Source organism: Mytilus edulis, chromosome 8 (assembly GCF_963676685.1).
Source record: "Mytilus edulis chromosome 8, xbMytEdul2.2, whole genome shotgun sequence".
Taxonomy (NCBI): domain Eukaryota; kingdom Metazoa; phylum Mollusca; class Bivalvia; order Mytilida; family Mytilidae; genus Mytilus; species Mytilus edulis.
In genome coordinates this window covers 34,838,129-34,852,880 of record NC_092351.1, presented here as the reverse complement: position 1 = coordinate 34,852,880, position 14,752 = coordinate 34,838,129, and the positions used below count along the sequence as shown (strand labels likewise).

Genomic DNA, 14,752 nt, shown 5'->3' with positions numbered 1-14,752 from the left:
ACCTAGGTAGTAGGATTTTGGTAGTAGGAAAATAAAAAGTTCCAGTCCGAATTTTGTTCATTTTCCATGTCCGCCTTCTTTCTACGTGGAATCTTTGATTCTAGGTAGAGTCCTACTTCATTCCCACTAGTGTCTGGGTACTACTACTTATTTCGTACGGGTATAATCTACAACTGAATACAGGTAGGACTTAAAACAATCGAAACAATTATACCCTGTCTCTAATTCTTATGCTTTTTAAGATATTAGACATAGTAACCTATGTTTTTATTTCTATCTATGACTATCATGGTAGTTGATTTACTGTAATGTAATTCACAAACTATAATATTAACGTTCTAGGGATCAATCACGTTAATTTTGGTTTGGTCAGGTCAGGGTATGAAGATTTGTAAATCAAGTTTACGCTAGACGACGTCAGAGGTTAAATAATTACAAAAGCTCAATATTTCAATTTAGGTCAAAGTATCCTGATTGGATTTTGAAACTAATTATATATTTCATTAACCTTAAATGAGCCCCTGTTGTATGGGTTAGAACTTAACAGAGTTATCTTAAACTTCACTATCTATTACATGTATACGTGTGCCATATCATTACAATGTCATAAATAAAAGTACTTGAATTGTTCTAATTGAGGACGAGGTCACACTGTGGTCTAACGTAAATTAATATGAATTTGGCTGCTTATACAATGTTTTAAAAGAACAAAGTCGCCACATTACACGGATGTATCATCTGAAGAATAGATGTGCAAATAACTTTGTATGATATGACAGAAAGAATATGCTTCATACAAATATTTTCTATGGAATTAAATGTAACATTTAATGTATACATTCAAATTTTGTAACAATTTACCAACAGTTAATCGTAGTATTCAAACATTTAAACCTTTAAGGTAGTACCTAACACTACAGGGAGATAACTATGTAAAATCAGCAGAACGTTTTAATGACGTTGTGTTCTTAAGGAAATATTAAGCTTCTCAATGATCAAAATTAGTGTTTGTCAAACTGCTATATAACCAGTGTATTTTTTCTGATTAAACGGTTGGTTTAATTTTTTGATTTTTTTATATTTTTGTCAAAGGGTCAAGGTAAATACTTTGTCAAAATTTTAAGAAAATTGAACGAGCCAAATTAATTTTAGTTCAGGTGTTAGGTACCACCTTAATATTGTTAGCATTTTTTCGAATAAAAGAAAACAAAATAAAGCGAACGAAAAATCTACAAACTTTATTGTATATTAATCATACTGTTTTGAATATTTCCAATATAAAATTGAAGCAGAATGCTGTTTAATTTTTATTGTATTTTTTTTGGGGATATATCAATCAATATACAGAAAAAAAGAAGATGTGGTATGAGTGCCAACGATAATCTCATATATATACCTGGCAGAAAAGAACATAGTTATTGTTATATTTTTAATGAAAAAGTAAAAATGACAACAAGCTTCAAGCAGAATTCAGGACGGAAAGTCCCTTATTAAATAGAAAAACCAGTTATAGTGTGTAACCCCGATTTTGTTTTTTGTCCATCGATTTCCTTCTCAAATCTTTAAAGTCACGCTTCTTGTTATTGTAAATTCGACAAGTTATTTATTTTATGATAGCCTGCTGTCGTTTGTGTTTTTTGCAAATCTTGTCACATTTAACCATTCGAAAAAGATCTGGAATAATTATCATCAAACAAGCAGCAATCAATATTACTGTAGCACAGTAACCAATCACAGAAGACGAAATTCTAGAATCCTTGACAGATGTACGTTTTCTCCTATAGGAACTTAGGAGTGTTTTGTTGACCCTCATATTATCCAGTACCATTTCTCCAATAAATGAGTTGTTCAAGGGTTTAGGTACACGGTTACAACAGCTTGAACTACAAAGCACACCATCAGTATGATCTGGAAAAAATATATTCTCATAGAAAAAAGTTATGGTTTCGTTTGAAGTATATATATATACATGTATCATACATGTATATCATTGTATGTTCGAAACTGCTGTGGTTGCTTCATAAGGTGCAGAACGTGCTTATTGGTGCGACGCATCTGAGCATTTTTGTTTTACTTAAATATTTCTATTATCTTGATTATCATGTGTTGGATATTTGACATTTTAGTTTTGACATCTTGGTTTATTAACTTTTGATGGAAAGCCTGTTAGTTATATATGACACTATTTTTTTTTGTCAATCACGTCAAGTAGTACAAAGGAAAATTGGTAACGAAAGAATAGAAATAAATACTTAAAGCGTTTCCATAGTCTTGAATTTGAAAAGAAAGGTGCATATCATTTTACAGAAATGTAGAGTTGATTGATTGTTGGCTTTTTTGTAGCTGTCATTTTTATAAGTGTAGGAAGTCGGAGTTTCCGGAAAGAACCACCGATAAAAATCTAAGCATCAAAGATAATTAATATTGGGGTCGAACGTATATGGGACGTTCGGTACTCGAAATTCAATTAGAAATTACAAGCACAAGTTATACGAATGTTTTAAGGACTTTTAATCCAGAAAAGTGCTTCATACGCATGTGATGTCTATAGAGTTTTTTTCTCATTAAATAACTATAATTCATAGTATAATGATGTTTGATGATGTAATTTCTGGTGTTCCCATACCTGTTTCTCCTATTTTCAGTGTCGTTACTTTTTCTGTTGCTGAAATTGATATTTCGTCTGTCATTTTCATGGTTAAGTCTTCCGGTGTTTGAAACGTTATTCCTTCTGTGAGAGCTAGTATCCTTGTTGTTTCTCCTGTTTGCAGTGTCGGCAATACATCTATAGGTTCCATGGTTATCTTCTCAGTTGTTTTAACTCTTTCATCTTCTGTTTGCATCGCTGATGTGATTGTTGAAGTCATTTGAGGGTCTGATTGAAAACCTTAAAACGAGTATGATTAAGGGTGTTTACTCTGTTTTATAATCACACGCTGTTTAAAAGACTGTTATAAATTATTAGTATATAGATAAATTTCTACATGTCTTTCTAACTATGTTTCTATGAAACCATGTGAAAAGCAAAATCACAAAAATACTGAACTTAGAGGAAAATCAATTCGGAAAGTCCATAATCACATGGCAAAATCAAATAACAAAACACATAAAAAAAACGAATGGACAAGAACTGTCATATTCCTGACTTTTTCAAATGTAGAAAATGGTGGGTTAAACCAGGTTTTATAAAGCTAACCCTCTCACTTTGAAGACAACCTCATCAAATTCCGTTATACTTACAATGATGCCTTAACTAAACAGACACAATAAATAAAATAGTCAAAATATGGGTACTGCAGCAATCATCGTGTAAGAATTTTAAAAGGAACAATTTAACAGAACACAAAAAAATGTCACATAGGCAATATGTTAGCATACAGGGTGGAAAAATCAGAATTATGTAAGAATAAATTTCAGAAATAGAACGAGATTAAAAATAGTCCAAAAGTTATATAGAATTTTTAAGAATCCACAAATAGTTAATTCAACTACGCGATTGAATGATTTTCACATTTGTGGCTCAACGTTTTTTGTAATTCATAATAGAAATATATCATCATAATGACATAACATAGAATAATATCCCACTGGGTAGATGCCACTGCTGGTAGACGTTTCGTCCCCGAGGGTATCACCAGCCCAGTAGTAAACATTTCGGTGTTGACATGAATATCAATAATATGGTCATTTTTAGAAATTTCCTGTTTACAAAACTTTGAAATTTTCGAAAAACTAAGGATTTTCTTATCCCAGGCATTGATTACCTTAGTCGTATTTGGCACAACTGTTTGCAATTTTGGATCCTCAATGCTCTTCAACTTTGTACTTGTTCGGTTTTATTAATATTTTGATATGAGCGTCACTAATGAGTCTTATGTAAACGAAACGCGCGCCTGGCGTACTAAATCATAATCCTGTTACCTTTGATAACTATAATCATACTGACGGGATATTTTTAAGTACAGAGTCACGTTATAAGAACCAATGAAATACAAAAAGTCGCATATACAAAACACACCACCAATAAACGACACCGTTGACGCAACGTGTTGCCATCTTGTCAACTCTTCATAGAAGGTCAACCTCTCGTCATGTATAAAAATACGATACAAAATATATTTGGTTAAAAATACTCATTTTGTTCTTATTGAATACGAAATAAAACATCTAGAGATTTTCGTTAAATAAATTGGGTAAATTTAAACAAAAAAATATCCTCGAAATGAACTAATAGACCTACAAATATTCTTTTTTAACAGCATATTTCTACAAAATGGGTAGGCCTTTTTAACAGCATATTTCTACAAAATGGGTAGGACTTTTACAGGATACATTAAATTATTAAGTAGAACTGATTCAATCAAATCAAAATGTAAATCTTTGTTTATTATTTTATATCCAAAATGATTTGAAGTCTATAAAAAAAAATCTTTACCTTATTTTTGGCAAATTTTTTGGCAGATAAGCGACATAGTTTCAGAGGAGATACATAGTTTAAATATCATGAGGTTCCATGAAAATTTGTGGCAGCATTTAGTAAAAATTCATGTCTTTTGTCAAACATTCCAAAAACTATTTATCATGTAGTTTTTGATGTTTTTTTAAATTACAATTTACAAACTGTCACAGACCTATGCGAGGATTGTTTTCAATCATGATTAATTTAATCGCTTCGAAACCCACTGTCAGACATTTACTGATATTATAGTAGTGTGTTGTGCAACTAGTCTTCGTTTTCCTTTTTACACATTTTTATTTAATAACTTAGAAATATGTCTCATTGTTACGACGAACTTTTCTGTATTTGATGCATTCATGTCATGATTCATTAGCTTAATTGACTATGTATCATAGCGTTAATATATTTTAGAACATACAATTTTCAATAAGGCTGGTATGTGAGGTCTGCATTTCATTCCTTTGTCTTATGGTGACTGCAATAAAAACAAGATACATACATAATTGTATTGACCTTCAAAGGGACATTAGTCATCTTCTATGCGATAACTAGTAATGTTTTATAGGATTTTACATGATTCCATGAAGAAATATTAAAATCATAACATGCTCATCTTAAAACATTTTGTATTATACTATCAAACAATATACGAGAAGATCAAAACATGTGTCATGCCAATATCTGATTTCAAAATAAATATGTTTCTTAACGATGCAAAGACCCTATGATCATCTCTAATGACCTAACAACATTACAGAAATTATAACTCTTCCCTGAATAATTCTTGTAAGGTTGTAAGATGACTGACAACATATTGTGCTTTGTATGAAATATAAAAAGATTGAATGTGAAATACCTGAACATATAAGATGTTTACCCGTTGATTTATACTGACGAATGATGTTCTTGTGCCGAGGATATAATTTGTTAATTTTTCATTGTGATATTGAAAACCCTAGTGTACTAGTTTGAAAGTATTACACATCATATTGAACATCACATAAACCATTTGTGTCAGTACTGTTTTTACATCGAGTCTGTAAAATTCACTTGTGGATGCAGTTCTAACTTAAAAACTGCTATGTTGATTGACATAATGTTTGTTTCTTATTTATTTAAACCATGCTTTACATATAATTGTTTAAAGTTACGACTCATGTCTCAGTAAATCGAGATTGAATATGGTATTTTTACAGTCTACGTATAAACATTAAAAATATGGAGAACGCTTACAAAGTCAATAAACACCATATGAAAAAATAACACAATCAACATCAATGCATCAATATCCTAATGAGTTGAGTTCGACAAAAATAAAAGATTGAATGAGAAGAAAATTAGATTTTTCACACAACAAATAGTGAACCTCTTAAAATTGTTCTTGATGTTTTTCTTCATGGCTGCAATTGTTACATATTAACATTTGAACACAACGATTCGTTATTTATCATTAGCTTGCATATATTGAACAGCGGTATACTACTGTTTAGTTATACTATTCAACAACGATTTTCCGCTCGTGTATATCTACAGACACGTTTTCATAGCATTTCTATTAAAAGTTTTTATAGAAAGAGTGCTTTAAATTTCAAGGACAAGCTAACCTTGTAGCTATACTACCATAAATGCAGTAATCTTGAGTGTTCTGCTTTTCTTTTGGTTGTTTGTTTAACCTTAAGCTTATAAACTATATAAAAAAAAGCAGTAAACGTTACCCGTATGTCCTGCGGTTTTTACAAATGTTGTAGTAAATATGGTTGATGTTACAATGCGCACGTCCACTGGGAATTCAAACATTAACTTCTCATAAAGGTGGCAGGTAGAACTTATTCTATAGAAAACGGCAGCAAATGCCATTTTTCTACTTTTCATCTCCTGTTCACACTCAGTGATGTCTATGAGATAGCGAGGAATTATTTTATAGCTAAGTATATCTAATATATTTATTTCTAAATCCATGTCTTGATAGCGAGTGGAATCGATATTAACTGAAAGAGAAAATGATTACTCTATAAATATATCAGCAAATTACTGATATACGTGGTTTTTGATGTGTTTTTAATATGTTGGTTCCAAAGTGGAATGTAGAGAATAAGATAATTATCATAGATGCATAGAATTTACATACTCAGTAATGACACAATTAGACTGAAAAAAAGCCCATGGTTTAAAGTATATACTATATTTGTATGAGAAATAAATACATCTAACTCATATTGACTTTGAATAATTTTTCCAACAGCACTATTACCCTAATTGTCGTCACATCTTAAAAAATATATGAATTTTTGCTGATTGTTTAGTAAAGTAAAGTTAATTACTTTAGGGCATACAAAGTCAAAGAGAGTATCTCTATCAGAGTTATTTTTCACATTAAATTAAAAAATACATTTCATCTTCAACACAGCCAGAGGGGCATTTTTTGGCAAATCTTTTATTTAGAGAAATATTTGGAAAGTTCTTAACCAAAAAGAGATAATTTTCATACCCAAATATTTGTTTAAATTTGAAATAATTAAACAATTTTTCATCAGAAGTATTTTTTGGCTTACATACCATTTGTTAATGTTTTTAGTATGAATTCTTTTGTTAGACATATTCAAACATTTATATTGTTCAAAATGATTTACTTCTTCTTGAATTACAAAATCTTCTTATAATTTCTAAACAAATCAGAACCAATGCAAGAAGTTAGGTTAGATTTGTATAGCTCTTGGCCGCATTGATAAGCGTCTTTCAACAGACTGAATTCAGTCTGAAGACTTTCAGAATCTTTATTAGGATTGAACAATGGACTTAATTCAATGTTTGGCGGAGGTAAACTTGTCTAATTATTTTGAAGGCTCCTGTACCATTCTCATAAGCAAATGTTAACACCATCAAATGCTTGATCGCTGACCCAATTACTGATAGATTAAAATGCACAAATGATTCCATAACATTTGTAAGAGTTGTCTACCGTACCCTAGGTCTGTGCCCTTTTAAAAAAATAATTGTCTTACACGAGACGACTTTATTATTGAATCAGCATGTTTGATATCAAATATGTATTTATAACATACAATAAGTGTCGTGTTTAAAAAAAACATAAAGATCAAACGAAAACAAATGTGTCTCATTGAATATTTTGGATGGAAACTATGCGAACTCGCTTTAATTGACATACCATGCAATGGAAATTCACAAAGATATTCATGTTGTTGGTCACATGGTACAGCAATAAGTGATTCTGATGCAGTTGTTGCAGCTACATTCAACAGAATACACTCTGTACCTCCATTTATGTACAATATCGGGAACAGGTCAGCAGAAGTTACACATTTACCATCATCCACCATTAAATAGGAAGTTCCGTTATATAGATATCCTATCCAAAGATGCTTGTCTGCAGGCCTAAAATGAAAAATATTACTGTTATATATTGCTTTCTAAACTTCCTTACATTACAAAAACCGTGAAACCACAAAAACAAAAACGAAAACAAAAAAAGGTACATTAATGAGAAAGTAGCATGACGACAAATATTCAAATAAGGGTCCATATTCTATATTCAACAATAAGTTACGCTATAATGTCAGGAACTGCATTGATTACTAAGTCTAAACAACAAAAACATCTTCTATATTATTTAGTATATGTCTTAGACTTAAGCTTAACGTGATTTTGTCATTGAACAGGTAGGTATATATTTATATACAATAAAATGCATGACTAAACTATTTTTCCCCTTTATGAGCATTTTTTTTAACAACGTAATCTATACTATTAAACGAGAAGACCTCATTTTGTGTGTCGCTTCTCTTCTTTTCACAATAAATAAATCATCATGCCTCTGTGTCCTTTAGGTAACATGCATAGTCTCATTTTTCATCCATTCTTATGATTATTCAGATTGAGTTATTTTGGGAGAAAACGACAAAAAAGATGTCCGGATATTGTTTCCGACATCAGACTGACTTTAAGTCATACATATGCGCATGTGCAAGTAAACAAGTGGTGCAAATTTTTGGTGGATAAAATTATATGATTTATAGTGTTTTTTGGGATATAATTGCTTTATTGAACGTTTCGATTTATGTGTATGGTATTTAGGATATATCATTAAACAAAATATAGTGGATTAAGTGTGAAAATGACTGATTATGAGATGAATCCTCTGAGTAAGCAGTCCGCGGACAATTATGTTCAAGCAGTAATGGCAGCCGAAACACCGAATCAGATTGCTGTCCCAGTTGAAATTCATGCAGAGAGACCAGTGAGTAACTTTAATATTTCAATTTCACAAGATAAACATAAAACTAGCACAAAACGTCGACGATCAGGCGACCTTAACAAGCGAAACCTTAAAAAACAACGAAGCGAGACTACCGTAACAGATAACGAAATTGGACACGAATCAGTTGACGCACAGTGTATTGAAAAAGAAAATAAACAGTGTTCAGGCAGCGATATCAATGATATAAAGGCCATGGTTATTACCTTAACGGAGACTATGAACACATTTTGTGATCAATTATCGTCAAGAATAGATAACATAGAAAGTAATATTTCAAAAACAATCGAACAAGTAGTAGATAAAAAGATTAAGAAGGTAATAAATGAAGAGCGCAAAAATACGAAAAAAGACATACAGAAATTTGAGAAAAAAGTTGATGATGAAATGTCAAAGTTTAAAAAAGAAGTTAAGAAGGATATAGAATGTGTACAGAAAGAACTTTCTTCAATGAGAACATCCTATGCAGAAGTACCAAAACAGCCGAATGAGAGACAAAATATTGACGATCAACGAAATAAAATCATCATCCGTAACTTACAGGAAAGCGATAATGAAAACATCATGAACAAAGTCAACGGACTTTTAAAGGACGGACTACGACTAAAAGACATACGTATTAAGTCAGTTGACCGGAAGAAAAGTATGCGCGAAAACAAACCGGGTGTCATTATAGTAAAATTGGAAAGTACGGAGGACAAGCGCAGAGTCATGGAAGTGAAGAGGAATCTAAAAGACACAAGAAATTTCAGGGATGTCTTTATTGACCACGACCTACCAAAATCACAACGTATGTTAAACGCAAACCTACGACACATTGTGAAAACAATCGGAAATGACAAGCTTGAAATCCACGGATCACGAATTCAATTGAAAAAGTTCAGCGATAATAGGCACGATAACAGCAATACTAATGAAAGGAATAATGGAAACATAAACACTAGATACGATAACGACAATCGCGATAATCGTGCAAATGGTCGCAAAGACTATAACCGTCGCAATAATGACTGGAATAGAGACCAACGTCACTCAAATGAGCGAAATGTCAATAATAGTACCAGGAGTTATCGTTAGTGGCGTTGCGGGTTTTGGAATGTAAAAGGATGGAACATTTCTGAAATAACTAGATCCGAAAATCACATTTTACGACAAACTTGTATAGAACAAGAACAACTAGACTTAATAGGAATCGCGGAGACGCATTTGACGGGAAACAACGAAGTTGAAATGGCTGGATATAAGTGGATAGGACATAACCGATCTGAGATACATGTTAGAGCGAAAAAAGGTTCCGGAGGCGTCGGGTTTCTAGTGCGGAGCATTTTAGCAACGCAATACAATATAGAAGTGATTGATTCATCGAAAGAGGGAATTTTATGGATAAGCTTAGAACACAAGGACGGAAAAGATGGCTTTAAAGCGTGTGTTTGTTATTTGCCACCGGTAAATTCGACAAGAAATGTTGATGCAAATGAGTTTTATGATGCTTTACTGAGTCAAGTTCATATGTATGGGAAAGATTCCTTATTTTTGTAATGTGGGGATTTCAACAGTGGTTGTTCAAACTTTGAGGATTATATACCTGGTTTTGATAAAATCCCGGAAAGAAATATAGTCGATTTTAAGAGTAATTTATACGGAGAACTATTATGTGAATATTTGATTAATTCAAGTTGTTGTATATTAAATGGACAAAATTGTGTTAAAAATAACTATACGTATGTCTCTCAGCTTGGTTCATCTGTGGTGGATTACTGCATCGTTCCTTATGAATCTCTTAATCTGTTTGAAAGTTTTGAAGTTATTACTATGTCAGAATTATTAGAAAAGCACAAATTATTAGAATATGCCGATCCACACGTGTCGAAACCTGACCGCTCAATGTTGATATGGAATATAAATATTGATAAAATTGTGCGAGGAAAGATGAATGAAGAAATTAATACTTGTGAATATAAAAAGTACGACCTTAATAATATTCCCAGCTCATTCTTAGCAACACATTTACATAAAATAGAAGATTTAATTTCATCATTGGAAGTGCAAAGTGCAAATTGTTCTGAAATTGATCAAATTTATAGTGATTTTGTGAATTTATTGAAAGTCGAAATGACGGAAAATTTAAGCTATAAAGTGATTAAAATGTCATCCGGGTTATTAAGCAACAAAAGACGACGAGTTAAAAAAACCGTGGTGGACAGATAAACTCACACAACTATGGAATAATGTCTGTGTCGCAGAGAAAGCCATGTTTGGGAGTAAATCTGATTCAAGAAAGCGTCAGTGTCGAATTGAATTCATTGATAAAAGGAAAACATTCGACCGTGAAGCACAGAGGGCGAAACGAACACATTGGAGAAAACAAATGGTTGAAATAGACGACATGGAAACGACTAATCATAGCGAATTTTGGAAAAAAATCGGACGTATTGGTGTTGGTACAGAACGAAGAAAACTTATACCTATGTCGGTTCAATTGCCGGACGGAACCATAGCCCATGGTCGTGAAGCAGTGGTTTCGGAATGGAAACGTGCGTATTGTAGTTTACTAAACCCAGAAACTGTCAATTCAGAATACGTAATGGACCAAAGACTCGATACCGAGATTGAAATGAATAATGAAATCACAAGTTTTGAAGTAGTGAACGCTGTGCGTAGCCTAAAGCGTAACAAAGCCGTTGGTGTGGACGAAATACCGGCAGAAATCCTTAAAGTCCCAAGTTTACTGAACTTTTTACACAAACTTTTTAACAAGTGTTTTTCGAGTGGAGTTATCCCTACAACGTGGACAAAGGGAATTATAAACCCAATCCCGAAATCGTCAACATCAAATCCGAAAGACCCAATGAGCTACCGAGGTATAACGTTGGTACCAGTGTGCTATAAACTATACTGTCATATACTTAATAACAGGCTATTAAAATGGGAGAACGAAAATGACATTCTTCATGACAGTCAAAACGGATTCCGGAAAGGGCGCAGTACAATTGATCACATTAAATCGTTAACATCAATAATCGAGACTAGGAAATTGAAACGTTTATCGACTTTCGTGGCTTTTATTGATTTTCGTAAGGCATATGACGGGATAAATCGAGCGATGTTATTCCAGAAACTATTCGACCTTGGTATATGTGGGAATATTTATAACGCTATTTTGTCTCTGTATAAGTCCGTGGAATGCTGTGTTCGCATTAATGGACATCAGACAGATTGGTTTAACGTTCAATGTGGTCTTAAACAAGGCTGTTTATTGTCGCCATTACTTTTCAACTTGTATATAAACGGATTAGCTACGTATATTGATTCACTAGATATTGACATCGATGGGGAAAAGGTGTCCATGTTACTTTATGCCGATGATTTAGTGTTTTTATCAAACACAGAAACAGAACTACAAACATTACTTGATGCATTGGATTTATGGTGTACCGATAAAAAGATGACAATAAACGACAATAAGTCAAATATAGTCCACTTTCGGCCAAATTCGTTCCCGAGAAGTCAAACAATCTTTCACTGCGGAAACAACATTTTACAGACAGTAGAACGTTACACATATTTAGGCTGAGTTTTTACAGAACACTTGGACTATAACGTCATGGCAAAATACGTTGCAGCAGCAGCTAGTCGAGCACTTGGACTTGTAATATCGAAATACAAGGGACTTGGAGGTTTACCTTTTGGAACTTATACAAAGCTGTACGACTCTATGGTTTGGAGTACTATTAGTTACGGTGCGGCAGTATGGGAAGATAAGTCATTCTCGTGTATAAATGCAGTTCAAAACAAAGCAATCCGTTTTTTCATGGGAGTTGGTCGTTATACCCCAAACGTTGCAGTAAATGGAGATTCGGGATGGACACCACCGTTTGTGAAACAATGGCGGGTAATCATAAACTATTGGCATCGGTTACGATATATGGATGAGAATAGAATAAATAAGAAAATAGACAATTGGGCAGAGCAGAATTTCAGACGTCATCGAGTGTGCAAAAACTCAAACTTTAGAATTTATAGTCTATTCGAATCATGCGGAATAGCGAACTTGTTTAATGACACTGATATTGATAAGCAGCAAGTTTACAATGCTATACATGTAAAACTTATGTCCGACTTTAAACAGAAATGGAATGAAGATTTGCATAAAGACACTACCAGAAGAAATGGACCAGGAGGTAACAAACTACGTACATATAGAACATTTAAACAGGATGTATATACAGAACTTTACCTAGATAAACTTATAATAGCATCGCACAGAAGAGCATACTCTCAGTTTCGCTGTGGTGTTGCCCCAATACGTGTGGAGACAGGACGCTACGAGAGTCTTCCAATAGATCAAAGAACTTGTTTTGTTTGTGACGATAAAATTGAAAATGAGGAGCATGTATTGACTGAATGTCGATTATACGACGATCTTAGAGACGAACTGTATAAGTTTTTAAACTTTGAAAACGAAAATTTTAGTCTATTGCCGATTTCTTTGAAACTTTCATTTATTTAAGCGAGTGATAATATTAATGTGATACAAAAATGTGCCAAAACCTGCAAGCTTATTTTAGACCGTAGACGACGTTTTTTATACCGATAATTGATGTAAATATGTTTTATGATTTAACTTTTGTTTTATAATTGCTTTTTGAAAATTTGTAAATACTAGTTCCCTTTTAATCCGTCTCTCATAATTCTTTGAGAATGGCATTAATAATTTTAAAAAGGTTTACTTTTATAATGTGAAATGTGTATACTGTATTATTGATGGTGAGACGTTAATAAATTATTATTGTATTGTATTGTACATAAGATTTCCGGTTTTAGTGCATGTCATTGAGAACCAATCGTATGATAAATAAAATAAAATGAAAAATAAATAAGCCAATGAGAGCGTTCTCCATATCATGGTTTTTAGATCGCAAGACTGACAACAAATATTTTACCTCCTTAGACAGGACAATTATTTTTTGCGTGTATCTACATGTAAACTACGATTATACTACAAAAATGTTTCAATGTTTTAACACTTAAAATATGTGTTGTGACTGAACACTACCACTCCAGCGTAATATTAAACGAATGAATAAGCAGTTTTTTGCTGAGCATATTTTTTTTTATTTCATAAAATTGCTGATTTTTTTTGTTTTCTGTCTACTGTTTTCTTTGAAATGTTTACTATTTAAGGGGTCATATCAGTTGTATATATATATATTGAAATAAGTATAACATGTGGAAACAATAATGTGTCAATAGTACACGGATGTCAACGTGATTGGCACTATCATTTTATATGTTCAGTGGACCATAAAAAGTGGGGTAAGATCTCTAATTTGGCATTTAAATTAGAAAAATCTTCCTATCATAGGGAACATATTAACTAAGTTTCGAGTTGATTGGACTTCAACTTCATCAAAAACTACCTCGACCAAAAACATTAATCTGAAGCGGGACAGACGGACAGTCAAAAGAACGGACGCATAGACTATCAAAACATAATGCTCATAAATGGGGCATATAAATTCATTGTTGAAAGTGAAAGTAGTGATTTAGCAAAAATAAAAGAAGGGTAGAGAATAGAGGGAGGCATGACCTTTTTCAGAACGTCAGGACCCCCTCCAACCACCACTCAAATTAGCCTTAGTCACTTATACAAGATTCAAATCCAACCATTGGCATGTAAGTAAGGCTCTCAAAAGAAAAAAAAACACTGATGGATTGTCCCAGAAGCATATCAGTTTATTAGAATAATAATGGTCTAAAAGCAGTTACATTTATTTCATGTTTGAAGCGGTGAAATTTTTTAATTTAATTTGACTTTTACAAAAACAAAAATGCATTGTTGCAAGGGGGAAGAATAATGTGGTCTGAGGCAATGCAGAAACACGAAAATAATTGACTTTAACAGAAAGGAAACGAATAATTACGCACTTTAAAAAAAAGGGAGAGGGCTTTTGATACCTTTTATAAAATTCTCAAGACATATTAATATCTTTTATACAAATTTATCCCACAACAGTATA

The 14,752-nt window shown here is 32.5% G+C and overlaps 1 protein-coding gene across 1 annotated transcript in view; it reads right to left on the bottom strand.

Annotated features, from left to right (window-relative positions):
* Nucleotides 1-1,593: 1,593 nt before the first annotated feature.
* Nucleotides 1,594-14,752, bottom strand: part of LOC139486768 (uncharacterized) — a 41,314-nt gene continuing 28,155 nt past the window's right edge. The window contains exons 4-8 of the mRNA XM_071271705.1: nt 7,626-7,852; nt 6,175-6,447; nt 4,878-4,934; nt 2,627-2,887; nt 1,594-1,908 (exon numbers count right to left, since the gene is read on the bottom strand). Of these exons, the coding sequence (XP_071127806.1) occupies nt 1,604-1,908; nt 2,627-2,887; nt 4,878-4,934; nt 6,175-6,447; nt 7,626-7,852 (1,123 nt within the window). The 3' untranslated portion in view covers nt 1,594-1,603. The remainder of the gene's footprint in view (nt 1,909-2,626; nt 2,888-4,877; nt 4,935-6,174; nt 6,448-7,625; nt 7,853-14,752) is intronic.